This window comes from Dermochelys coriacea, chromosome 21, assembly GCF_009764565.3.
Source record: "Dermochelys coriacea isolate rDerCor1 chromosome 21, rDerCor1.pri.v4, whole genome shotgun sequence".
NCBI lineage: Eukaryota > Metazoa > Chordata > Testudines > Dermochelyidae > Dermochelys > Dermochelys coriacea.
In genome coordinates this window covers 9,046,075-9,071,412 of record NC_050088.1, presented here as the reverse complement: position 1 = coordinate 9,071,412, position 25,338 = coordinate 9,046,075, and the positions used below count along the sequence as shown (strand labels likewise).

At 50.2% G+C, this 25,338-nt stretch overlaps 1 protein-coding gene and 1 long non-coding RNA gene across 3 annotated transcripts in view; one reads left to right on the top strand and one right to left on the bottom strand.

Annotated features, from left to right (window-relative positions):
* The window catches only part of MDFI (MyoD family inhibitor), a 39,909-nt gene extending 14,571 nt beyond the window's left edge, over positions 1-25,338 (top strand). The window contains exons 3-5 of one of the 2 annotated variants that reach the window (XM_038380098.2): positions 7,898-8,113; positions 21,441-21,710; positions 23,418-25,338. In XM_038380098.2, coding sequence (XP_038236026.1) covers positions 7,898-8,113; positions 21,441-21,710; positions 23,418-23,671 — 740 coding nt within the window. In that variant the 3' untranslated portion in view covers positions 23,672-25,338. The remainder of the gene's footprint in view (positions 1-7,897; positions 8,114-21,440; positions 21,711-23,417) is intronic. The other variant, XM_043500473.1, reaches the window with a different exon arrangement.
* Positions 2,421-18,959, bottom strand: LOC119846429. The gene is made up of 4 exons (XR_005289879.2): positions 18,668-18,959; positions 16,771-16,997; positions 3,389-3,505; positions 2,421-2,510 (listed from the first exon to the last, which is right to left on the bottom strand). It is a non-coding gene; the product is annotated as an uncharacterized LOC119846429 (long non-coding RNA).

Below are 25,338 nucleotides of genomic sequence, written 5' to 3'. Positions count from 1 at the left end.
ACCCTTGACTTGTATGAAATCTGAGGTCATTCTGAAGACAGAGCAAGGGTTAACCTGGGTTAGCTGAACTTGTGCTGACTACAGCTTGTCCCTTGTTTATACTCAAAGCTAAACTGAGTTCCGTCCTGGTTCAGCTAAACCTTGACTACTGACCACCAATTGCTGACAGGGTGCAATTTCCAATTGTTTGCAAAAGAGTTTTATGACATGTTGACTAGATCATGATAGCTAAACATAATCTAACTCCCCCCACTCCCCTACACACACACACACACCTTTTTATCCTACTCAAGACCAGGCCCAAATGTTGGCCCATAAGTTTCAGAGCTCCAGTGGGAATGTAGTACCACAAAATAAATCCATCCAATGAATGGAATGCCCTTCTACTTGTAACAGGTATTATTTTTGCACACCTTATATTGAATGAATGGTACAAGGTGCCCAATTAACTAGGTGAAGATACATGGCTGACACATTACTCAGTGTCACCAGCTCTGTTTTTCCTGCAAATCCTGGGTTTGTTCTTAAAGTCCTAGCTTCTGGAGTCTAATGATGTCATGAACATTTCGGTTTTCCTTTTTTCTTAAGTAAGTTTCTAGTCCTTGTGGTTGAAGGAAAAAAATCCTGAAAATAGGATCCAAGTGCATCCTAAAGGCTCAGAAACCAGAAAGCAATTGAAAAGAACATTTTTTTAAAAATAATCTCTCACTCTTTAAGCCAATCTCATGATTGATTGAGGCCTGATTCATGATTTTTGAATGCTTATTGCATCCTATTGTTTCTGTGCTTTTAAACAAAAATGGTTTCCTATGCCCAGTTGGCATTCATTTTCTTCCCCTCCAATGTATTTTAAAAATATTATGCAGAAGTTATGTTGTTTGCTTCGTTAATGATTCACTACGTCTCCATTTTGTTATCTAAGCAGGACTCAGGCATGTACTTGTAAAATGGAAGGGGAAATCCATTGAACTGCATGAGGCCAATTGACAGCGTGCTATCCTGGTTAAGCAACGAGCTCTCTGATCTTGGGCCTGATTGAGGTGCAGACAGTATCAGCATTTGTATAAAAGTGAAATTGGGGAAGATGCAGAAATGAGATTTTAGTCAGCAGAGTAACCCAGTGATTAGACCAAGGGGCTGGACTTCACGACCCCTGGGTGCTATGCTCTGCCTCAGTTTCCACACTTGTAAAATGAGGATAATAGTTGTCCTATTGGGTGCTGAGGCTTGAATGAAAGGTGATATCAAGATGCCCCATGTGGTAAAGGGAGGCCGGTGGATGCAGCAGCTATCTGGCATATACATATCAGTATGTAACTAGGAAATGAGAGAGGTTAGGATCAGGCAATCCCCAATCCCAAAATGTCTGACATTTTGTTAGCACTTAATGCATCAATCCCTAGTTGCTAGCATCTAGTCCGTGTCTGCTCAGAGCTGTTTGTCAGGGGTGACTCTGGATTCTGCTGCAGGGGCTCAGCAGCTTCCCGGGGAGATCACTCAGAACCCCAGAAGATTTCAGGGCAGCCTCAGTCTGGTGTCTGCTTCTAGTGCCGTGAACAGCTCTCTCCCTGGAGGTCAATGGAATGTCTGGCTTTGCGTGAGAGGAAAACAACCAATTCCTGGCCAGGGGGTGTTAAGTGAAGGATAATGTGGCTGAGAGGACAGGGCTCTAGGCTGGGAGTCAGAAGAGCTGGCTTCTGTTCCTGGCTCTGTCGCTGAACCTGCTGAGTGGTCTTGGGCAAGTCCCACTCTGTGCCTCAGTTTCCTTTCCCAGCCTTTGTCTGTCGTGTCTATTTAGATTGTCAGGGTGGGATTTTTAAAGACATTAAGGCTCCTAACTCCCATTGATTTCAGTGGGAGTTCAGTGCCTAAATATTTTCAAAAAATCTGGCCCAAAGCCCTTTGGGGCAGGGATGGTTTCTCACCATGTGTGCCTCCAGCCCTCAGCACACTGGGGCTCTGAGGTGCTGCCAATAATACAAATAATTACAACAGCAAAGAGGTAAATCTGCATGGATTTCAGGGGTCATTGAGGGTTGCTCAACGCCTTGTAGCATCAGTCTCCCCAGGTGTGTTGTGCAAAGGATTGTCAAGCAGATCAGAGTCCCCAGGGCTGAACAAGGATAGGTAGAAGCCACCTGCTCACAAACACTGTGTGGGACAGCAAATGCTGTAAACATGTCTTTAGCTCCTTGTCTTCATAGAGCATCTGATCCAGACAGACCCCCGCTGGGCACCAAACCCATACGTTTGCAATACAATATTGGGCACCTTGTTATGCCAAGTATCTATTTCAGTGATGCAAGAAGTATGCGAGTTCTATTGAACATTATACTTGATGAGACTGAAATAATATGTAACACATTGCTACTTCCTCCCAGAAGGCATATAACTCCTGGGATACCTCACCAAGGGATGATTAGGAGCCAGGATTCCTGGGTTCTACTCCCAACTCTGCAGATGGTTCGCCATGCAAACATAAGGAGGTTACATCATCTCTCTTTGCCCACCTGTAAAATGGGGATAATAATTACCCGCCTGTCTGTTTCACAAGGCTTGTTTCTAAAGTGCTTTGAGATCCTGAGATGAAAGCTGCTGTATGAGTGTAGGGTGTTTAGTTAATAGTATTGTTTTCCCTGACTGGGTCTGGAAAGCTCCCAGCAGGGAAGAAGATGCAGGAGGGACATCAAAGCAGGCGTTGATCTGCCTTTTTGCAGGGTCCCTCGAGCCTGTTTGAAGTGTGAGCATGTCTGGGCAGTCTCCCTGACACCACTGCAAGGAAATCTGTCTGAGCTCCAGCCAGCAAAGGTGCCCACGCTCATGAGGCACTGAGCTGTTAACGATTAGACATGTGCATTGACGCCGCATCATGCCAATCACAGAACCACAGAGAGTAGGAGCAACTCCTGCCACTCGGTCTCAGTGCCAGGAGAGGTTTTGGCCTGCTTTGGGAGCTCAAGTGCTCTGTGGAATGTTTGTGAAGCACATCACAGCGGGTCTCACGTGTGGGCACGCAGCTGAAGAGATGCCAGGGAGTGAGTCAGTGCATCTCACACAGGGGAGAACCAACTTGTCCAAATTCTCTCCTGCTCTATATTTCTGCCTGTTGTCTGGCCTGTTTGTTCCAATGGAAATGAATCTAATTGCCAATTTCCTCCCTCCATCTCTCTGTATAGGAGACCTTGTGTTTGGTGTAATAAACCACGTATGAACAGTGTGCCGCCCAGACAGCTATCTGTTTGTCTGTCAGTATTACTTGTTCTGCATTAGCGTCAACAGCCTCTATTGTACTGGGCACTGCAGGCACATCATAAGAGACTGTCCCTGCCTCAAAGACTTTATCTTCTAAATGGACAATCCCCGTTTTATATTTGCGGCAGTGACTTACCTTGGGGTCTGTTACAGAGCTGGGGATTGAAACCAGATCTCCCACAGGAGGTGTTAACCACAAAGCCATCCTTTCTCTCATCTTCTGGCAGGTGGTAGGCCCCAATTACCTGGAAGACTAATTTTTCAGATGTTGGGTCCCATCCTTTAGTCACTTGCATTGGGGTGAACCAGGAATGACTTTACTGAAGTCGGTGAAGTTACAGGGGGGGAAACCTGTGTATGTGACCATCGAGCCCCTGATAATATATTACATTGTAAGCTTTTCTGAGTAGGCAATCATGTCTTTTCTAATTTTTGAAGTGTTATGTCTATTTAGGGCACCCTATCAAAGTGTGTGAATAATAACCTCTGGGCCAGATCCATTTGTCTGATAGCACTAATGTATGACAGTGTAATTCCATTCATATCAGTTCTGGGTTTACACAAATGCAATGGAGAACCTTATGATCACATGGCCTGAAAGGTAACCTCAGGTTCCTGCGTGACTAAGGGCTTGAACCAAAGCTCACTCAAGTCAATGGAATTTTTGCCATTGGCTTTAGATCAGGCCTATAAGGCAAATTTTGCATGTCCTACTCAGGCCAAACTCCCAATAGGAGAGGAGCATGATTGAGACCAGACAAATGACTGCAGCATTTAGCTCTGTGTGGCCACTATTTTATTTACACCCAGGCATGCACCTCTTTCTCCCAGGACTTGGGTTTTCAAGGAAGCATTAGAACATTTCCTCCCCTTTGCCCTGCTTTGAGGAGTTCACACACTTCTACTTCCTGCCCCAGCTCACTCTGAGTGTTGGACCCAAATTCTCAATTCAAATCTTTCCTGAAGCTGCTGAATTTCTCCTGGTTTCACATCAAAACTAGGCAAAATCACATGCCTGCGGGAAAGTCTGATAGAATGGAAGAGGGCTGAAAACAGGGTTCTACAGAAATTACTCTAACAGACTCAAAGATTTCATAAAGAATGAAGGTGGGAGAGAATTCTCTGCTGGATTCTACAGGGTGGTTTGAAAAACATCTAGAAAGATCACTGTTTTCTATTAAATTCTGTCTATTAAATGGCCTGTCCCATAAGGGGATTTAATCTTGATGTTCGTGTGAAACCATAAACCAGTCCAGATTTGCTGGTACGTTGAAAACCGCTGGGAAGCAAAGTCTCCAGGGTGCACATTCCACCTCCAAGCACCGGAGGAGTTAAATTCGGTGGAATCCCTCTGAACTTAAAAGTAGGGCTTAGCTAGGCTGAAAGGCTCAAGAATCTTCAGCTGCATTTTTCAGCCAGGATAGCATCAAGCATGTTTTTGCCTTTCCTACCAAAAGCTTACGTGCCTCTGTTGACTGTCTGTCTAGGTGTTTATATTGCCCCCATCCATCTCCAAGCACCTCACCATCCTGAATGGATTTTATCCTTTCAACAGCCCTGTGAGGTGGGGAAGAGTTATCCCCATTCTACCGATGGGGAGCTGAGTTAACCATGCAGGAAAATTGTAGCAGAGCTGGGAGTCAAATCAAGGTCTTTCAAGCACCAAGCTCATGCCCTATCCAATGAGCCATCTTCCCCACTCTCTTTGTTGGATAGCTTTGTGTGTATGAGGTTGCGCTCTTCCCCTGCTTCTCTCTCCATCAGCCTCTCGGAATCTGGTCCAGAGTCCCCTAGAGTCAGGGAAGAGTCCCGCTGACCCCAGCAGACTTTGGATCAGGCTCTCCTCCCTCATGTCATTATGGCCACTATAATTATATGTGTGAGGTCTGCCTCCCTTCCTCCCCGTCTGCCTCCTGCCCTGTCTGCCTGCATGAAGGATCTCTTGTTATCTTGAGTATAATGAGGGCTCCATGTCCTGCTGCTCTCTCCCTGCCCTCTGCCCCTGCCCGCGTGCCTATAGGACCTCTTGCTATGGTCAGTGTAATTATGGGTGCTTGGTCTAGCTTTATCCTCTGAAGGTATAATTTAGCTTTATATAAAGTGTGGTTCCTCCCCGATGCTGCTGCACCTCCAGCCCGTTGTGTAAACGGTTGCTATTCTGGGAACCAAGGGAGCATGGGAGAGGGTAGAAGGTGGGTAGGCCGACTGGGAGGCCAGTGGAAGAAAGTGAGGGGGGCTCGGCAGAAAGGGGCCATCTCCTCACGTTCACAGGGTCTCCAACGGCCTTGTCTGCACGAGAGGAATGACCCGTGTCTAACATCACGCGATCCCTCTAACGCGTCCTGCATTCAGACACCAAAGCCATCTCAGGGTGCTGCAAGCCGCGCCTGGCTGCTGTAGGGTTCCCGCCCATCCCCAGGGCTAACCAGAACTGAAGCTGAACAGTGCCCGATCCATCGTGTTTCGGCCCATGCGGCTGGACATCCGTGTCGTGTCACAGCAGCAGAGCCGAATGAAGTCCTCATCGGGCTGTCCCACAGTGCCGCTCTGGCCATCAAGCTAACCGAACGCTTCATTCACAGTGGGCCCCAGACAGGTGGTAAGGATGAGGCTGCACAGGGCTTGGATTTTGGGGGATCCGTCTGTCAACGCCATTGCACACCAACTGACACCCCTGCCTGATCTTGTTCCCCCATCTGGAGAAAGGGACTCTGAGGTCCGCCTCACTGAGGCTACCTCATCCATACCTTCCACCAAGTGCCGAGGGCTGGAGGTCTGGTTTGTCCATTTCCTGTGGGCCAGGCCCTTTTGACAGAGACCTGTCAGAAAAAAGCCAAGCCAAGGGAATTTCAGGAACCTGGCAATCCAGAGGATTCTGGCTGAAGCTGGGATGTGTGACACCCGGCTGCTCAGTCTGTGTGGGTGCGAAGGAGATGTACCTTTCCAGCAGGCTTTGGGAGCAGATGGCGTGTGCCTGATGGCCTCCTCCTCTTTTCCGCTGTTCAGTTGCGGTAACAGCTCTCCCACGTTTTTCGTGCAGTGGCGTCTCATGGGTGCCAACTGGGACTGCGGCAGCATGGGCTGCCTATCACTCAGTGCTCTCTTCCCCCCATCTGGGATCACCCTGGGGAGATCCTCCTCAGAGCAGTGCCCTTGCAATGCCCGCTACGGTTCCGGGGCCCTTCTTTGTGGAAGTGCCCAAAGCCCATGCCGGTGAAGGCTCCCACAGCATGGGGCTTTTTATTCACCCTGTGATAGGATGCTGCTGTGAGAAAGCAGTGCAGTCTGCAGGAGTCCCAGGGAGCTTCCACACGGCAGTGCCCTATCCCTGCTGGATAGAACCCCTGGCAGTGTGAGCTTCCCCACAGCAGTGCCCTGAGGGTTGCTAGCTGGAGCTTTGGTAGTGTGGGCTTTCTCCCAGCAGTATCCAGGCGGGACTCCAGTAGGTTCTGAGTAAAAACGTCAAATATTTTTTTTCCACAAATTATCATGCGGAAAATACCCATCTTTCCAATTTCATACCAGGCCGCTATGGGTATGTCTACCCTGTCCGCGGCAGGGAGCCTCCCAGCCCAGCTCAACAGATTCGGGCTCATGCTACCACACTAACCATAGCTGCGTCGCTGTTGCCTTTTGGGCCGAAGCTCAGGCTCTGGAGCCTGGGGCGGGAAATGGGCTTCAGGGCTGGAGCCATAACTTCAAAGTGCTGTCTACGGGGGTACTCGGAGAGCGCTCATGTGAGCTCTGCAAGGCCAAGGCTGGGAGCTCACTGCTGCAGGCCGCGTATGGGACAGAGTAGTTTTGCTTTTCACAGGGTAGCCCATCGGACCTCAGACCTCATGACCGTTTCAAATTGCTGCATGTCTCCCAGGAGCAAACTGACCTTCATATACACACAACATCTTAACATTAGAAAATAAGCAGGGGGTGGATTTAAACCAAACCAAACGACACACCAGCCTGTTTCTGAGTAAAACACCTGAGACATTTTGTATGATTTTTAAATTTGAATTGTGAAAATCTTGTGGGACTTTCAAAATGATGTTTATTGAAGTCTTTTAAATCATGATTTGAGGACTTCAGTATCTCAGTCAGAGTTTACGGGTCTATTCCGGGCATAGTTGGGTGAGGTTCTGTGGCCTGTGATGTGCAGCAGGTCAGACTAAGTGATCATGATGGTCTCTACTGCCCTTACAGTCTAAGTGAGGAGCAGAGTCGGACCGTGCTGAGCGCTTCTGAAAATGCCACCCAAAACAGCCAGATCCTCAACTGGTGTAAATCGATGTAGCTCCCTTGGCTTCAATGGAGCTGTGCCTGTTTATGCGAGCAGAGGATCTGGCCCTAGGATTCTTAACTTTCTTGTGAATAGCGTGCCCAGGCTAGAATCTGGGAAGCCTGCTGCCTTCACACTGTTTAAGGGTTGTGAAGGTGGAACGGGTGATGGAAGAGCTGCTTATTGTTTCCTGGGACTCCCCACTCAGTCTGTCTGACTCCATCTGTTGTCTCTGGTCTTATATTGCAATTGTGAGCTCCTTGGGGGCAGGGACTGTCTAGGTTCTGTCTTTGTACCGCACCTAGCAAAATGGGATCCTGGTCCGTGGTATGCAAGCACATATAATAATTAGAACTCTACTGTCTTTCTCAGATCAGGAGGAGATCTCGAGCGCTTCCTCCGCGCAGAATCCAGCGGTAGCACCATCTGCTCTGTGCCACATCTCAGCTCCTCACTCTCAGGCCCCAGCAACGGAGGAGAAGGAGAAACTGCCAGAAGATAAGTCCCCGAACCTCCTGGCAAATGGAACACCACCTCCCAAAGGCGAGATCATATCAGAGTCCTTGGTCACTCCCGAAGCCGTGACACGTAAGTCTCTGCTTCTTTCCCATGGGTTCTACTGGGGCAGGATCGGCGTTGTGGGCTCGGGTTCTTGAATTCATGATGGTCCCTCTCCCCTCAGTCATGGGTTCAAAGAAACCCATAAACAATTTGGGGCAGAGACTGTCTTTTCATTTTCGGTATGTACAGCACCTAGCACGATAGGCCTAGTCCCAGGTTGGGCTTGTAGGAAATACCATAATACAGACAAAAATAATGTCAGAGGCTCCTAGCAAGAGTGGACACTATCCCTGTTCTTCCATTATCCTCCCGCTCCCAGATAAAAGCAGGGAGCTGTATTTTTATCCCGTACACTAGTATGTGGCATTAGTCCGAGTGGTGAAAGTAGGAGTGGCATCCAGTGAGGGGGTAATTGCTGCTGCTATTGTCAGTAGTGTTAACCTTACCTGCCAAAGTTATACACAGGGACATGTGGGAAGAAAAATGCGGGACATGCCTTCTAACTCCTGTGAAATGCACCGGACAGGGAGAGCTCCCCGGAGGGACAGAAGGGGAAAATGAGAGGGTTTTCGCTAACGTTACAGACTGTCCCTCCTACACCGGCATGTAGGTGAGTTAAGCAACTAGGAGTTGAAGACGTGGCAGAACCAACCTGCAGGGATTGTGGGTTTAAGGCTAAAGGGCATCTCTCTGACTGCCCCAAACACAGCTAAGGTCACAGTAGGGATGAAGATCTGCAGTTCCCACAGGAGAGACGGGTCACGTCCTTTGAGAGAGATCTGATACCAGCAGCTCTGCAGAGGGACAACACAAGGTGGCACAAAGTGGTGGGTACTGCTCAGCTGGGGTAGCAATGACGAAAGCTGTGGCACAGGCAGGTCAAGAGCGTTTTTAGCACCGTATGGTCTAAAGCTGGCTCTGTGAAGGGTCAGATGACACAGTGGGAAGATCGCCAGATTTCTGTCTGTCTGTGGCCATGCTATTGAACTGCAATCGGAGGGTCACTGCAGCTCAGGCAGGCCTACCCACACTAGCTTTAATCGAGTGAGCGTAGCTATGAATAGCCGTGATGGCATAGCCACCAGACTGCATCCCTGGCCCTGAGCCTGGATTTAAGGATCTTCATAGAATATCAGGGTTGAAAGGGACCTCAGGAGGTCATCTAGTCCAACCCCTTGCTCAAAGCAGGACCAATCCCCAACTAAATCATCCCTGCCAGGGCTTTGTCAAGCCTGATCTTAAACTCTTCTAAGGAAGGAGATTCCACCACCTCCCTAGGTAACACAGTCCAGTGTTTCACCACCCTCCTACTGAAAAAGTTTTTCCTAATATCCAACCTAAACTTCCCCCACTGCAACTTGAGACCATTAGTCCTTGTTCTGTCATCCGCTACCACTGAAAACAGTCTAGATCCATCCTCTTTGGAACCCCCTTTCAGGTAGTTGAAAGCAGCCATCAAATCCCACCTCATTCTTCTCTTCCGCAGACTAAACAATCCCAGTTCCCTCAGCCTCTCCTCATAAGTCATGTGTTCCAGTCACCTAATCATTTTTGTTGCCCTTTTCTGGACGTTTTCCAATTTTTCCACATCCTTCTTGTAGTGTGGGGCCCAAAACTGGACACAGTACTCCAGATGAGGCCTCACCAATGTCGAATAGAGGGGAACAATCACGTCCCTCGATCTGCTGGCAATGCCCCTACTTATACAGCCCAAAATGCCATTGGTCTTCTTGGCAACAAAGGCACACTGTTGACTCATATCCAGCTTCTCATCCACTGTAACCCCTAGGTCCTTTTCTGCAGAACTGCTGCCTACCCATTCGGTCCCTAGTCTGTAGTGGTGCATGGGATTCTTCCGTCCTAAGTGCAGGACTCTGCATTTGTCCTTGTTGAACCTCATCAGATTTCTTTTGGCCCAATCCTCTAATTTGTCTAGGGCCCTCTGTATCCTATCCCTACCCTCCAGCGTATCTACCTCTCCTCCCAGTTTAGTGTCATCTGCAAACTTGCTGAGGGTGCAATCCACACCATCCTCCAGATCATTTATGAAGATATTGAACAAAACTGGCCTGAAGACCGACCGTTGGGGCACTCCACTTGATACCGGCTGCCAACTAGACATGGAGCCATTGATCACTACCCGGTGAGCCCGACAATCTAGCCAACTTTCTATCCACCTTATAGTCCATTCATCCAGCCCATACTTCTTTAACTTGCTGGCAAGAATACTGTGGTAGACCGTGTCAAAAGCTTTGCTGAAGTCAAGGAACAACACGTCCACTGCTTTCCCTTCATCCACAGAGCCAGTTATCTCGTCATAGAAGGCAATTAGATTAGTCAGGCATGACTTGCCCTTGGTGAATCCATGCTGACTGTTTCTGATCACTTTTCTCTCCTCTAAGTGCTTCAGAATGGATTCCTTGAGGACCTGCTCCATGATTTTTCCAGGGACTGAGGTGAGGCTGACTGGCCTGTAGTTCCCAGGATCCTCCTTCTTTCCTTTTTTAAAGATGGGCACTACATTTTTCCAGTCGTCCGGGACTTCCCCCATCGCCATGAGTTTTCAAAGATAATGGCCAATGGCTCTGCAATCACATCCGCCAACTCCTTTAGCGCTCTCGGATGCAGCGCATCCAGCCCCATGGACTTGTGCTCGTCCAGCTTTTCTAAATAGTCCCGAACCACTTCTTTCTCCACAGAGGGCTGGTCACCTCCTCCCCATGCTGTGCTGCCCAGTGCAGTAGTCTGGGAGCTGACCTTGTTCATGAAGACAGAGGCAAAAAAAGCATTGAGTACATTAGCTTTTTCCACATCCTCTGTCACTAGGTTGCCTCCCTCATTCAGTAAGGGGCCACACTTTCTTTGACTTTCTTCTTGTTCCTAACATACCTGAAGAAACCCTTCTTGTTACTCTTAACATCTCTTGCTAGCTGCAACTCCAGGTGTGATTTGGCCTTTCGGATTTCACTCCTGCATGCCCGAGCAATATTTTTATACTCTTCCCTGGTCATTTGTCCAATTTTCCACTTCTTGTGAGCTTCTTTTTTGTGTTTAAGATCAGCAAGGATTTCACTGTTAAGCCAAGCTGGTCTCCTGCCATATTTACTATTCTTTCTACACATCGGGATGAAGTGAGCTGTAGCTCACGAAAGCTTATGCTCAAATAAATTTGTTAGTCTCTAAGGTGCCACAAGTACTCCTTTTCTTTTTGCGAATACACACTAACACGGCTGCTACTCTGAAACACATCAGGATGGTTCGTCCCTGTAACCTCAATAAGGATTCTTTAAAATACAGCCAGCTCTCCTGGACTCCTTTTCCCCCTCATGTTATTCTCCCAGGGGATCCTGCCCATCAGTTTCCTGAGGGAGTCAAAGTCTGCTTTTCTGAAGTCCAGGGTCCATATTCTCCTGCTCTCCTTTCTTCCCTGTGTCAGGATCCTGAACTCGACCATCTCATGGTCACTGCCTCCCAGGTTCCCATCCACTTTTGCTTCCCCTACTAATTCTTCCTGGTTTGTGAGCAGCAGGTCAAGAAGAGCTCTACCCCTAGTTGGTTCCTCCAGCACTTGCACAAGGAAATTGTCCCCTACACTTCCCAAAAACTTCCTGGATTGTCTGTGCACCGCTGTATTGCTCTCCCAGTAGATATCAGGGTGATTGAAGTCTCCCTTGAGAATCAGGGCCCGCGATCTAGTAACTTCCGTGAGTTGCCGGAAGAAAGCCTCGTCCACCTCATCCCCTGGTCCGGTGGTCTATAGCAGACTCCCACCACGACATCACCCTGGTTGCTCACACTTCTAAACTTAATCCAGAGACACTCAGGTTTTTTGCAGTTTCAAACTTGAGATCTGAGCTCTTGCCCTCAGTCTGGCCCTTATGCACGCAACAGTAAATCCCCTTTCGTTAGATAGTTCAGGAGAGTCTTTACATTTCCAGGGGCAAGAAATGGATTGAGGCTTCCCATTGGAAAGAGGGACGGTGGGGGCTGAGGCTCTCAGTGCAGTGGACAAATTGCCGTGGTGCTGACTAGCGGGTAGGCTGGAGGGCAGCCGGGGAAGGGATAGCGAAGTAGGGTTGATGCTGATGGATGGACAGGATGAGAGTATGAGGAGCGAAGAGATCACGTGCTTCCTGTACTGTAGCTTGGAACTCTTTCAGGCGTCCGAGTCACTGTGCCCTGCATGGGGAGCAGGTTCTCCGTCCCCCTCTCTTTGCCGTGGATTGGCTCACGTGTGCGGCCTCCACATCAGCCCCTAGGTGGCTTACCTGGAAAGAGAGCAAGCTCCCTTTGGAGTGGATGAACAACAATAGGGCAGTGGACAGGTACGCAGGCTGGGGGTGCGAGGGGGGAATCCAGCCTCATGCTTCAGGGCATCATCAGATTGCAGCAGGAGTCAGGAAGAATTTTCCCCGCTAAATACAACATTGGTGAACTGCATTGAGATGAAGTTAAATCTTTCCTCTGACTCTCCAGCCATGCAGCTGGAAGGATGATATTGGACTGGACGGAACAATGATCTTAGGTACTTATCTGGTCCCCATACCGTAATATCTGAGCCCCTCATAATCTTTAACATATTGATCCTCCCAGCACCCGTGTGAGTACGGGACTGCTAGGATCCCCATCACACAGGTGGGGAATTGAGGCTCAGAGGCAATTCCTAAGTGAGTTAGGTGCCTAAGACCCATTGACCTTCAATGGGAGTTAGGTGCCTAGCCCACTGAGGTGGCTTTGGAAATCCCATATTAACTGATTTACCCACGGTCACACAGAGAATCTGTGGCAGAGCAGGGAATTGACCCCTAGATTAGCACCCAGACCCCTGGCCCATCCTCCTTTTCTGATCTAATCTGATATAATGGTGGGGTGTGGGGGACAAGCAACCATGAACTGGATTTGTTTGTGTAACTTCTCACCTAGCACCAGGAAACTTGAGCTCTAAGAGTGAGGCTATCTATCTGCCTTAAACCTCAATGAAGAGTCATTCAACTCTGGAACAGGCTGTTGTATCCCCCTCATTGGAGGTTTTTAAGAACTGGACAAACACCTGTCAGCAGGGACGGTCTGAGTTCACTTGGTCTTGCCTCGGTGCAGGGGGCTGGGCTTGATGCCTTGTCGAGGTCCCGTCCAGCCCTGCATTTCTTTGATGAATTCCTCTCCCAGCTGCTCTTTCCAACAGCCGCGCCAACTCTGTCACTCTCCAGTTATGCTGTTTTATGGGGTAGTTACGCCGGAGCGTGTGACAACCAGTCAGGGTGGACCTTTAAACAGACACTTCATGTTTACCATGTGGGGATTAAATACAGTGAAACCTGTTCTACCAGAAGCTGCCATTAAAAAGTCATCATTTTCCAGCAGTTACCCCACGCTGCTATCTGAGACACCCATGTAATTCACTGTGCTTTGAATGGGAAGTAAAGGGAGTATCTCAGTAAGGTGGTGAATGTTTGTTTTAATGATGACCTCCGCTAATGGCCAATCAAAAATCCCTTGTCCGGAAGGTGTAGGTCTTTCCCTAATGATGAAACAACAATGAGCTGCAAATATCTTCAGGCTTTCAAGTCCTGGGCCAAATTTCAAAGAGCTCAGGTCTAATTTCCAAGTGCTCAGGACCCAGAATTGGAGCCAGATTTTTCCAAACAGTTCAGTTCCCTTTTAGGTACCTAAGTAAATAGCCAGATTTTTCAGAATTGCTCAGCACCCAATGTGCTGAGTTATTGGGAAAGTCTGGCCATAAACATCACAATGGGAGCAGCTGGGGGCTGAGTTCCTGTGAAAATCTGATCTGTCGTGCAGGGCAAACAGATCTCAGGTGCATCTTGATTTATCCCCCTGTGGATAATACCAGAAGGAGGTGAAATGGTGCATTGTGAAGTATAGGAATGGTTATAGCATTGGGATCTTGTAATTTATTATCCGAGAGTTAGCACTTATGGGGGAAGGCAGGGGGCTTTGGGAAGGGGGCTTTAGAATTGTTCCATGGTCCTGGTATTATCCCAGTGTTGTGAGGGACTCCGAAAAATGACCTTCAGCAAAGTTGATTGTTGTTCCTAAAACCTGGTCTTAGCAGGAAGAGACACTGCTGTGGTCAAATCCTCAATCCACTCAAAGTTCCTGGTGACGTGACTAGAGCCGAATCTACATAGTGCTAAGAGCTACTAAAGGAATATAGGAATTAAAATCAAGGTCCTGGCCTCTTTAGGCCATTAAATATTCAATGACAATGTCCCCAAAATAGGGGCACTGGTCTTAGTTTCCTGGACCATTTCTAACTAGTTAATTGCATTCTAACTCTCTAAATTCTCCTTGAACTTGAAATTGGATACGAGACCCTCCTGGACTCACATGTCGTGCAGTGTTTCATTGTGCTGTTAAACAGCTGTTGCATTCCACCCCAGAGGCGGCTGCATGTCAGAGGTAGAATGAAGTCATTCTTCCATCTCTTTTTGAGTGTTTTGGGTTCCTTTGAGTAGAAAACCGCCCTATAATTGTAAGATATTATTACTAACTCTGATGGGAAATTCTGGCCTGGCTTCTCAGCTGCTCAGTGCTTGTTTGAATCAGGGAATGATTTTGATTTACAAACAATTTAATCTGAGGAATGCACAGAAACAGAGCAAGCCAAACCATGTACACCAGGCACTTTTTTAAACCCTGCCATTTTCAAAAAACATTTAACGATTGAAGCTTGTGGGGAGTGGCTGGAGAGGCATGTCTGAAATTCCTGACCTGTGCTTCTGATTTTCTCTCTGTGGACTGCGTCAGACTTATGGGCCCAATGGGCCTTTCTTGCATCAGATTGAGCAGGATTTTTGAAGCCTAGCATACTAAAATCATACTGGAACACACACTGCTAGACTCTGTCTACACCAAATGAAGGCGGGGACCTGGTTCCAACAGGGCAATAGAGACTGTTTTCCCGTAACTGGGTGAAAAAGATTAGTGTATTAGAAGAGGGAGAGTAATCTAGTGGATGCGGTGCTTTGCTAGGAACTTGGAAAACGTAGGTTCAATTCCCAGGTCTGCCTTTAACCCGCAGTCAATTCACTTCCCCTCTCTGTGTTTCTGTTTAGACTGTAAGCTCTTCAGGGCAGGGACTGTCCCTTACTTTGGGTATGTACAGCACCTACCACAATGGGGCCTGGATTTTGGCTGGTGGGGTCTCTCTATGTGCGATCGTACGATAAATAATAGTTTAGTTACAAGTAGGCTAAAAGTTGCAAAAAGATCAGGGGACAATCATTGGTTGTAACTGGCTGACTCTGGGCTTGAAAGACTTCTGTTGGCCGCAGTGGGCTTTGGACAAGGTTGAACTGAAGATGGGGCCTTTTAGAGGGGCTGGGCCCAGACATGAGTTAGGGTCGAGCAGGACTGCACCCTCCCTGCCTTTCGAACACTAGTCTCATGACAGTCCTGAAACACCCCCACCCGCCCCCTGGGCTATTGTATCTTCTCGTCCCTTTGATGACGGGAGAGATGCCGTTCTAACAAATCACACCTGTGAGCGGTGCGCCTGGGGGAAGAGCCATGAGCCCAGCCTCTGCAGGGAGAGCGTGTTGGGAGAACTGGGGAAACGGTCATGAGCAGTTTCACTCCTGCCACTGGGGTTAAGGTCATGTCAGCGCAAACCCATGTTCTCGGGCGGATTTAAACTCCACTGTTGAAGTTCACTTGGAGCTTAGGCAAGGATATAAATGTATGTCCGTGTGTGGCTATTTTATTATTATGCTAGCACTGAGAGACCCCCACTGAGATAGGGGCCCTATTGTATGTAATAGGTGCTGGACAGACACAGTACTAGATAGTCCTTGTTCCAAAGAGTTGACAGTCTAACTAGACAAGGCAGAAAGGAAGTGGTGTTATCCCTAGTCCCTATACAGATGGGGAAGGAGTTAAGGGCCTGCTTATCTGAAGTGCTGAGAACTCCCTCCTTTAAATGACTGGTCTAAGATGACACAGGGAGCCTACGGCAAAAATGGGTATTGAATCCAGCCTGATGCTTTCACCACAAGACCATCCTTCCCCTCAACACAGGCCTTCATTGTGGCAATGGGAGAGCATCTAAAGGTTTCCTGGTTTGGAGAATCAGCTGAAAGTTCGGATCCTGTTCCTCTCTGTTGGTGTGTACATTCAGGCTGGGGATCTCACAAGGTGCTCGTGTGCTCTCTGGCACTTCTCCTCCTAGCTGAAAACTGAAAGTGAAAATCACCAAGCACCTCAAAGAGGAAAAGTTTGTGGGACGGGAGTCTGATTTAATCCAAGCTCGGTTTGTTCTTTCTTTCATCCCCTCCCCTTCCTTCCTATCCCCCTCTCACTCCTCCTCTATCTATCCCCCTCCTTCTGGATCACTTCACCCAGTTGTTTTCACCTCTGTTTTCAGTCCCGCTTTTCCCAGCATGCTGTGCCATGAAGCTTCTCACACCATCACCCTCCTTTAAGATCCAGTTGCTTAAACTTCCCCCCCCCCCCCCCGGCCTCGTTCATGCTCTTAAACCTAGCCTTAAGCACTAGTGACTGCCTGGGACCCCCCCACCCCCACTATTCTGTGGGTGATGAACCTGCTTTGCAAGCCCCGCTACTTCCCTGCCAGCCATTTCCACATTTCTGCTAGCCGGACCGAGTGTAGCGCTCGCAGCCCTGCTAGGATACACAGGCTAGGAAAACAAGATGCTTTTTCTTACCTCCATCGATTTTATTTTTGCCTGGGAGCGGCTTGGCATCCCCGCCAACGCGAGACAGAAGCACCTTGTGTTTGGAGGTCTTGCTCAATGCAGTCCCGGCCCTTCTTGTCCCTGCAGTTCAGGCTCCCTGTCCCACTGACGCCCCGAACAGAATGCGGCTACTGTTCCCCGGCTTGGCTCTAGGTGCCTTTGCCCTCAAGCCTTTCTGCTGAATCATCACTTGTTTACTGATGAAAGAGAGAGCGAGAGAGAGAGAAATTCAAGATTTGGCACAGACAAGGGCAGGCAGAGTTCTATTTATCTGGTTATGTTGCGGGCTGGTGAGATTGATGTTTAACCCTTCCTGATCTGGATTCCAAATCCTGTCTGTGGTCGATAATCAGGCCGACTAACCAGGCATGGGGGGAAAGGCAGGATTAAATTATTCTCCAGCTGCCCCCCAACAATGCCTTGTTCGGCCACGGCAAAGTACAGCCCTTTGGCCCCAGCTAGGGAGATTCGCAAGCCTGCCTTGTTTCTGCAGAATGCGAGGACAAGAGGGAATCGCAGCTAAAGCAGATGTTTGTTTTCCTCCCCTTTGACGGCCAGCCAGAGGTTGTGGATCCCTTTAATTATGGCATTAATTTGTTTGGAGAGAGATCCATACCCAGCTTCCTTACGGGGCATCGTCTTCTCAAGCTCCCTCCTGACTTTCAGCCCCTGGGGTTGGGGTGGGGGGAAGCAAGATGGGATCTGTCCTGGATTTTCCAATGTGAACACACAACTCCTTCCTGAGGTCAGCAGCCCACTTGTGTGCCTCAAACAGCTGACCAGCCTGGGCTGTGTCTGTGCTAGCCTGGTTTGGGAAATCACCCCGTGGGGGCAGCTGCTCTGAGGGTCATGCTCGCATAGTTCAGTCCAAAGGAGTTTTTATCCAGGGTGTCATTTAGACCCTCTCTGAGCAGTGGTGGCAGCCCAAGTCCGGCCACGTTACTGCCGTCAGTAGAGCTGAACTGGTGGTGGACAGCGCCTCCACCAAAGGAGTAACTTCATTATTTGGTAGCAGCAGTAGGCTTTTATCCTTTTATATGGACCGGGTTTTCAGAAGAGCTCTGCCTCTTTGGTGTTGAGCACTCTTAAAAACCTGCTTTCTGGGCTTTCTTCTTTCCCGTCCTGTTGGCATGAATATCTTAGATGACCCCATCTCCATAGCATTGCAATCTGGGCTGCGTTTATCCTCACAGCCCCCTTCTGAGAGGGGGCAGGGCTATCACTGAAACAGAGACACTAAGTGACTTGCCCAAGGTCACACAGAGCAGGGTGTGAAACCCAGGTTTCCTACATCCCAGGTCAGTGTTCTAACCACTGGGCCATTCTTCCACCAAAGGACTCCACTTGCTTGTCCCTTTATTTTCCATCCCTTCTCCTCCCTCCTCCTCCTGTCCCCCTTGCTCTACTATGTCATCTTCTCCCTTTCTCCGGCTCCCTCCTTTATGCTTCCCTTTCCCCCTCCCTGATGCATCAGGCCAGATCAGCATAGCTAAGCCAATGGGGCTGCACCAATGACACCAGGGGAGGATCTAGTTTCCAGCAGCCTCACATCTCCCTGTTTGAAATCGGGGTGGATTGGAGGCAGAGGATTGCCTGGTTAGGCTGAGAAGGAAGAGAGCCTCACAATCTGGAAATGGCCGTTGCTGACAGCCCTCCACAAAGGGTGATAAGGAATAACCAGCATGGATTGGTCAAGTACAGATAATGCCAAACCAAGCTAATTTTCTCCTTTCATGGGGTTACAGGCCTAGTGGATGGGGGGAAGCAGTAGGTCTCACATGACATTTTCATAAGCAAACTAGGGAAGTGCAGTCTAGAAGAAATTACTATTATGCGGGTGTGCGACTGGTTGAAAGACCGTACTCACCGAGTAGTTACCCATCGTTCGCTCTCAAACCGGGGGGGTTATCTAATGAAGTCTCATGGGGGTCAGTCCTGAGTCTGATACTATTCAGGATTTTCATCAATGGCTTGGATAATGGAGGGAAGAGCGCGGATAAAATTTGCAGATGGCACCAAGCTGGGACAGGGTTGCCAGCACTTCGGAGCACAGGGTGAGAGTTCAAAATGACCTGAAGCATCAGGGGGGAACTGTGTCAGTCTGTATCCACAAAAACAACAAGGAGTCCGGTGGCCCCTTAAAGACTAACAGATTTATTTGGGCATAAGCTTTCATGGGTAAAAAACCCACTTCTTCAGATGAATGGAGTGAAAATTACAGATGCAGGCATTATTATACTGACACATGAAGGGAAGAGAGTTACCTCACAAGTGGAGAGCCAGTGTTGACAGGGCCAATTCGATCAGGGTGGATGTAGTCCACTCCCAATGATAGATGAGGAAGTGTCAATTTCAGGAGAGGCAAAGCTGCTTCTGTAATGAGCCAGCCACTCCCAGTCCCTATTCAACACAATGGTGTTAAATTTGCAAATGAATTTTAGTTCTGCTGTTTCTCTTTGAAGTCTGTTTAGGAAGTTTTTTGTTCAAGTACAGCTACTTTTAAATCTGTTATAGAATATCCAGGAAGATTGAAGTGTTCTCCTACTGGCTTTTGTATGTTACCGTTCCTGATGTCCGATTTGTGTCCATTTCTTCCTTTACATAAGGACTGTCTGGTTTGGCCAATGTACATGGCAGAGGGGCATTGCTGGTACATGATGGCATAGATCACATTAGTAGATGTGCTGGTGAATAAGCCCCTGATGGTGTGGCTGATGTGGTTGGTCTTCTGATGGTGTCGCTAGAGTAGATATGGGGACAGAGTAGGCAACGAGTTTTGCTAATTACCTTGACGTATTGGAGAATTGGTCTGAAATCAACAAGATGAAATTCAATAAAGACAAGTGCCAAGTACTTCATTTAGAAAGGAAAAATCCAATGCAAAACTACAAAATGGAGCATAACTGGCTAGGGGGTCGTACTGCTGAAAAGGATCTGGGGGCCATAGTGGATCACAAATTGAATGTGAGTCAACAAAGTGATGCAGTTGCAAAAAAGGCTAGTACCAGTCTAGGGTGCATTAACAGGCATGTTGTATGTAAGACACAGGAGGTAATTGTCCTGCTCTGTTGGCACTGTTGAGACCTTAGCTGGAGTATTGTGTCCATTCTGGGTGCCAAATGTTAGGAAATATGGGGCTAAATTGGGAGAGAGCCCAGAGGAAGCAACACACCCGATCAGAGGTTTAGAAAACCTGAAGAAAGCTTAATAAAAGTGGGCGTGTTTCGTTTGAAAAAAGATGACTGAGGGAAACTCTGATAAGTCTTCCAGTCTCTGAAGGGCTGTTACAAAGAGGAGGGTGATCAATTGTTCTCCATGTCCATTGAAGGTGGGACAAGAAGTAAGGGGCTTATTCTCCAGCAAGGGAGGTTCAGGTTAGATATTAGGGAAAACCTTCTAACTCTCAGGGTAGTTAAGCTCTGGACCAGGCTTCCAATGGAGGTTGTGGAATCTCTGTCACTGGAGGTTTTTAAGAACAGGTTGGACGAACACCTGTCAGGGATGGTCTAGGTTTACTTGGTCCTGCCTAAGTGCCAAGGGCTGGACTTGGTGACTTCACAAGGTCCCTTCCAGCCCTAAATTTCTGTGATTCTGTGAAAGGCCTTTAAACCCAGTAGAAATGGCCTTTCCAGATACCTTCCAGCCAAAAAATGGCTTCAGGACCCTCCCGTGTCTCCGCAGTTCAAGTAAAATGTTCCCAGATGGTTCCATTGGACCAGGGCTGTTTAACGTTCTCTTTATAAAACTTCCCCCTAGATGTGCAGAGCCTTCAGCCAGCCCAGCTGGATTGTACTTTCCACTCAAACATGTCTTTGATTAACTTAGTCATGTCTACACACAGGCTTAACTGCATTTCGACGGGGAGAAATTTTCCCTGCCCATTCCTCTCCCCATCTAGAATTTATATATTTTTCTACCCACTCCAATTCTGAGCTTTGTAAAGAAGTCACCTTATTTACAGTGTTTGCTATCCATGTTTGCCAGGAGATTGACAAACCTTGCAGAGGCTGTCAAGCACAAAGCCTTAGATGCTGTATGAGGAACAAAAAAGCCTCCTCTGGCCCAATCGTGAGCACACAGGGTTGGGCTGTAGCTACATGCAGAGTTGCATCAGTTTAATTCAAGGTGTGATTTTAAACCGATTTATTTAAACCCGCACAAACCACTAATATTTGGGTCTGAGTGGTTTATTTCAATGTAGCTTAAACATGTTCCTAATCGATTTAAACTAAATAGAAATAACCCTGGTCTGAGGACAGGGCAAGGGGTGTGGGTCAGAGCTCGAGTTCCGCTGTGACTCGAGTCCAAGCCCTGTCATTTAGCAGCATGGACGCAGCTCAAGCCATAGACCCAAGTCCGAAGGTCTGCGTGGTGCAGTGTAGACGCGTTAACATGGCTGCGAGACCCTTCCAGCAATTGTTAACCCAGCTTTACAATGCAGTGTGGACGCTCAAGCCTGGCTTGGAAATGCATCCACACACCCGGGTTCAGAGTGCAGCCTAGACACCCCCTCTGTGTCCCGCAGCATCAGTAAGAATCCCCTTTATATGCATTAGAGCCAGGACCGGTCTTTTCTCTGCTACGCGGGATGCTCCTCTGAGTGCAGCTTTCTCCAACGTACTGCTGTCTCTTGCCCGCAGGCCAGCCCCAGATCCGAACACCCCTGCGGGGTCTCCAGCCGTCCAGCCCCATGGACTGCACCCCTCTGCTGCAGAACGGCGCCAGGTGTGTCCCAGACCTGGGCGGCGCAAACCGAGATGCAGGGAACGGCGTCCTCGGCTCGCTGCCCAGCTCTCAGAAGCCTCATCGGAAGCTGCACTCGCACTATTCCATCAACAGCCAGGGCAGCAAGAAGAGCAAAGGCAGCTCCAAATCTGCCTCCTCTCAGATCCCTGTGGAGGCGCAGCAAGGTACCGGCTGTCCCTGCCCCCCCCCTCCAGCCCCCAGCTCCCCAAACCTCCATGTCCACTAATGGGAACAAGAGCTACAGTGCTCGAGAGAGAGATGGGAGCCCCCAGGATGAAAGGGGTGATGCCCACAGTTACTGCTTTGTGCCGACTGTCCCATGCTACAGTTCAAGCCAGGGAGATGTGTGGATCCTGGTCCGATTCCACCCCCCGCACACATTCTCCCTATTTGCTCTGAGCTGGCCTCCCCCTCCCTGCCAGGTTCTCTACCCCACCTCCTCGAGCCTCATTCTGGTGCTGTTAGTTCTGGGATCCCCTGCCCTCTAATCTCATGACCCTCACATAGTTTTTGGATCCTCTTCAGTCCCAGTAATGTCCCGCCCAGCCCTCCAGTAATCCCCTTCACTAAGGAGGGAGAACTAAACCTCGCACCTGCCCCATAGATTCTGGGATGCTCTCTTCCCCCTCACACTGGCCTTACCTCTGCCCCATAGATTCCAGGATGCTCTCTTCCCCCTCACACTGGCCTCACACCTGCCCCATAGATTCTGGGATGCCCTCTGCCCCCTCACACTGGCCCTGCACCTGCCCCATAGATTCTGGGATGCTCTCTTCCCCCTCACACTGGCCTCACACCTGCCCCATAGATTCTGGGATGCCCTCTGCCCCCTCACACTGGCCCTGCACCTGCCCCATAGATTCTGGGATGCTCTCTTCCCCCTCACACTGGCCTTACCTCTGCCCCATAGATTCCAGGATGCTCTCTTCCCCCTCACACTGGCCTCACACCTGCCCCATAGATTCTGGGATGCCCTCTGCCCCCTCACACTGGCCCTGCACCTGCCCCATAGATTCTGGGATGCTCTCTTCCCCCTCACACTGGCCTCACCCCAGCCCCATAGATTCTGGGATGCCCTCTGCCCCCTCACACTGGCCCTGCACCTGCCCCATAGATTCTGGGATGCTCTCTTCCCCCTCACACTGGCCTCACACCTGCCCCATAGATTCTGGGATGCCCTCTGCCCCCTCACACTGGCCCTGCACCTGCCCCATAGATTCTGGGATGCTCTCTTCCCCCTCACACTGGCCTCACACCTGCCCCATAGATTCTGGGATGCGCTCTTCCCCATTCCTGCATCCCCACCCCCATTTTAAATGAAACAGCCCTTTCTGGTAACGCTCCGTCCATTTCTCACTGCTGACTTTTGGAGAGTTTTTTGTTTGGCTTCAGGTTTTGGTCGCCCTACCTCAGGGTTTTATTCTGCTGCCCATCACCGTAGTATCTGGGCACCTTCCACACACAATCATCAGCAATGGCCAAGACCCGAGAGGATTCCATGGAGTCTCTAAGCTCCCCGGGCAGCCCTGGTCGGCCCTCTAGTGCCTTTCGCGGGCCCCACCCCTGCCTGTGTGTCTGCCGAAGCCAAAGGCCCAAATAACCGACCACCCCGAGCCAGCAGCCCCGGGCTGCTCTCAGATCTCTGCCCCGAGTGTAAGCGATTTCTTTGTGGTGGTCTCTGTGGGAGCTGGGGGCAGGGGGTTAAACCTGGAACCCTCAAACATCTGTTGGGAGCGTTCCCATCCAAGCCCTGGGATGGTGCTGTGCCGGGCAGTGTCCGTGAATAACAGTGTCATTCATTCCTGTCCTCTCCCGCCCACCCCCTCCCCGCCGCCACGCTCCCTCCTCGCCTCTCCCGTCCCCCTTCTCAGATTGCTGCGTCCACTGCATCCTCTCCTGCCTCTTCTGCGAGTTCCTGACCCTCTGCAACCTCGTGCTGGACTGCGCCACCTGCGGCTCCTGCAGCTCCGAGGACTCCTGCATCTGCTGCTGCTGCGGCTCTGGGGAATGCGCCGACTGCGACCTCCCCTGCGACATGGACTGCGGCATCGTGGACGCCTGCTGCGAGTCCGCGGACTGCCTGGAGATCTGCATGGAGTGTTGTGGCCTGTGCTTCTCCTCCTGAAGCGGGGCGGCAAGGAACCCAGAGCCCAATCCCTCGCCCAGGCATAAACTGAAGGGGACGGGGCGGGGCAGGAGTTCCTGGGATTGGGGATCCCCCCCCCCCGGCCACTCCTTGGGCTCTCATTTTCCCTGACCTGCCCCGCGTCGGGGTCTTCGGAGGATCCTGCCGGTTTCCTGAGCCAACACTTGAGAGGGAGATGGAAAAGGGAGGAGTCCAGAGACCCCATCAGAGCCGGTAACCTGAGGCTGGAAAGCACTCGGGGATGGGAGTCACCGCCTTAGAGCCATGGGACAGCGGAAGATTGATTGGATACCTGCAGGACCCAAACACGCTCTCTCTCTACCTCCCGCCCCCCCCCCATGCTGTCCAGCTCGGTAACCCCAAGCGGTAGCTGCTCCCTGCCGTCTGAGCCAAGAGCAGGAGAGCAAGTCGTACGCCCCATCTGGCAGAGACCCTGAGCTGCCTTGTTGGGCCAAAGATCGGACGTGCATTGAGCCACCAGCTGTCTGAGGAATCCACCCTCCCCCCCAACTGGCTGGCTGCTGGAGTGCTGTAGCGGCACGGGTGCCCCTTGGCTGGCAAAGAAAAGTGTCCCAGGTGCATGGGTGCCAGCTGCTTGGCAGCTATCGCAGGCGCACCCAGGCTCCTGGTGCACAACTACTGCAAGGGTTTGGTGCCCGCTCGCTGGTATTCTAGGCTAGTTTGCAACTCAAAGGAATAGGCTGGTGTCCCCTGGCCAGCAGTTGGGTGTTGTGAGCCCACAGGGGTTTTGCAGCTGGCCTGCCAGCACCCAGAGTACAAAGACAGGACTTTTTCACAGGGTTCCCACAGGCCCGTCTAACCTCACGCCCTGCAGACTCAGGCGACGGGACCCAAGACATGGCACAAAACGCACGCACCAGCCTCATCCTCCCGCCCCGGGCAGGAAGCGGTGGTGCTGGGCAGCAAGGTACCGTGAACTTCAGGGGGCCAGCTGTGGTGGGAAGTTGGAGCTCCAACACCTCGGCCTCCCTTTGCAGTTGGAAGTGGCTTCCCCGCCCCCTTCTCAGTGCTGAGGAAGACAGGCAAGTGCAATAAACACAACCAGCTGCTCCCTTGTGGCCCCAGCACTTGGGCTCTCACACGCGTGTGTGCACGGGTGCACGCGCATGCACACACACACACACACAAACACACTTTTGCACAGAGCCTTTTCCTTAACTGCCCCTGTGATGGTTGACAAAGGATGCCCTGAAGAGTCTTCCCCGCAGAGAAGCTGCATGTCCGTGCACAAATTGGTAGGGAGAGGAGATTCCAGATTCTCCCTGCTGCGAAACGCCTTCTTTCCTGGCCACCTAGTTAAAGGGGAAGGACAGAGCTCTCCGGGCCTGTCTCAAAGGTGCAAGCCATGCAGCAGCGGCTGTTGGACACTGCACCTGCTGGGAGGGCCAGTGGCTCCGGCTCGCTTTCCCGCTGGGAGCACAGGCTATACCGGCCCACCCTGCTTGGGCCTTCAGCTGCAGGGCCGAGAGGAAATGTGCCCTGCAAAGGCTGGGGGGTTGTGAGGTTTTGTCTATTTGACTTGTTACTGTAAATAAAGATCTTCCTGCATTTCTGACCCCCAACGTCTCTTGTGTCATGTGCTTGGCCTGGGGCAGCATCAGGGGACCAAGGCCTAGAGCCCAGCA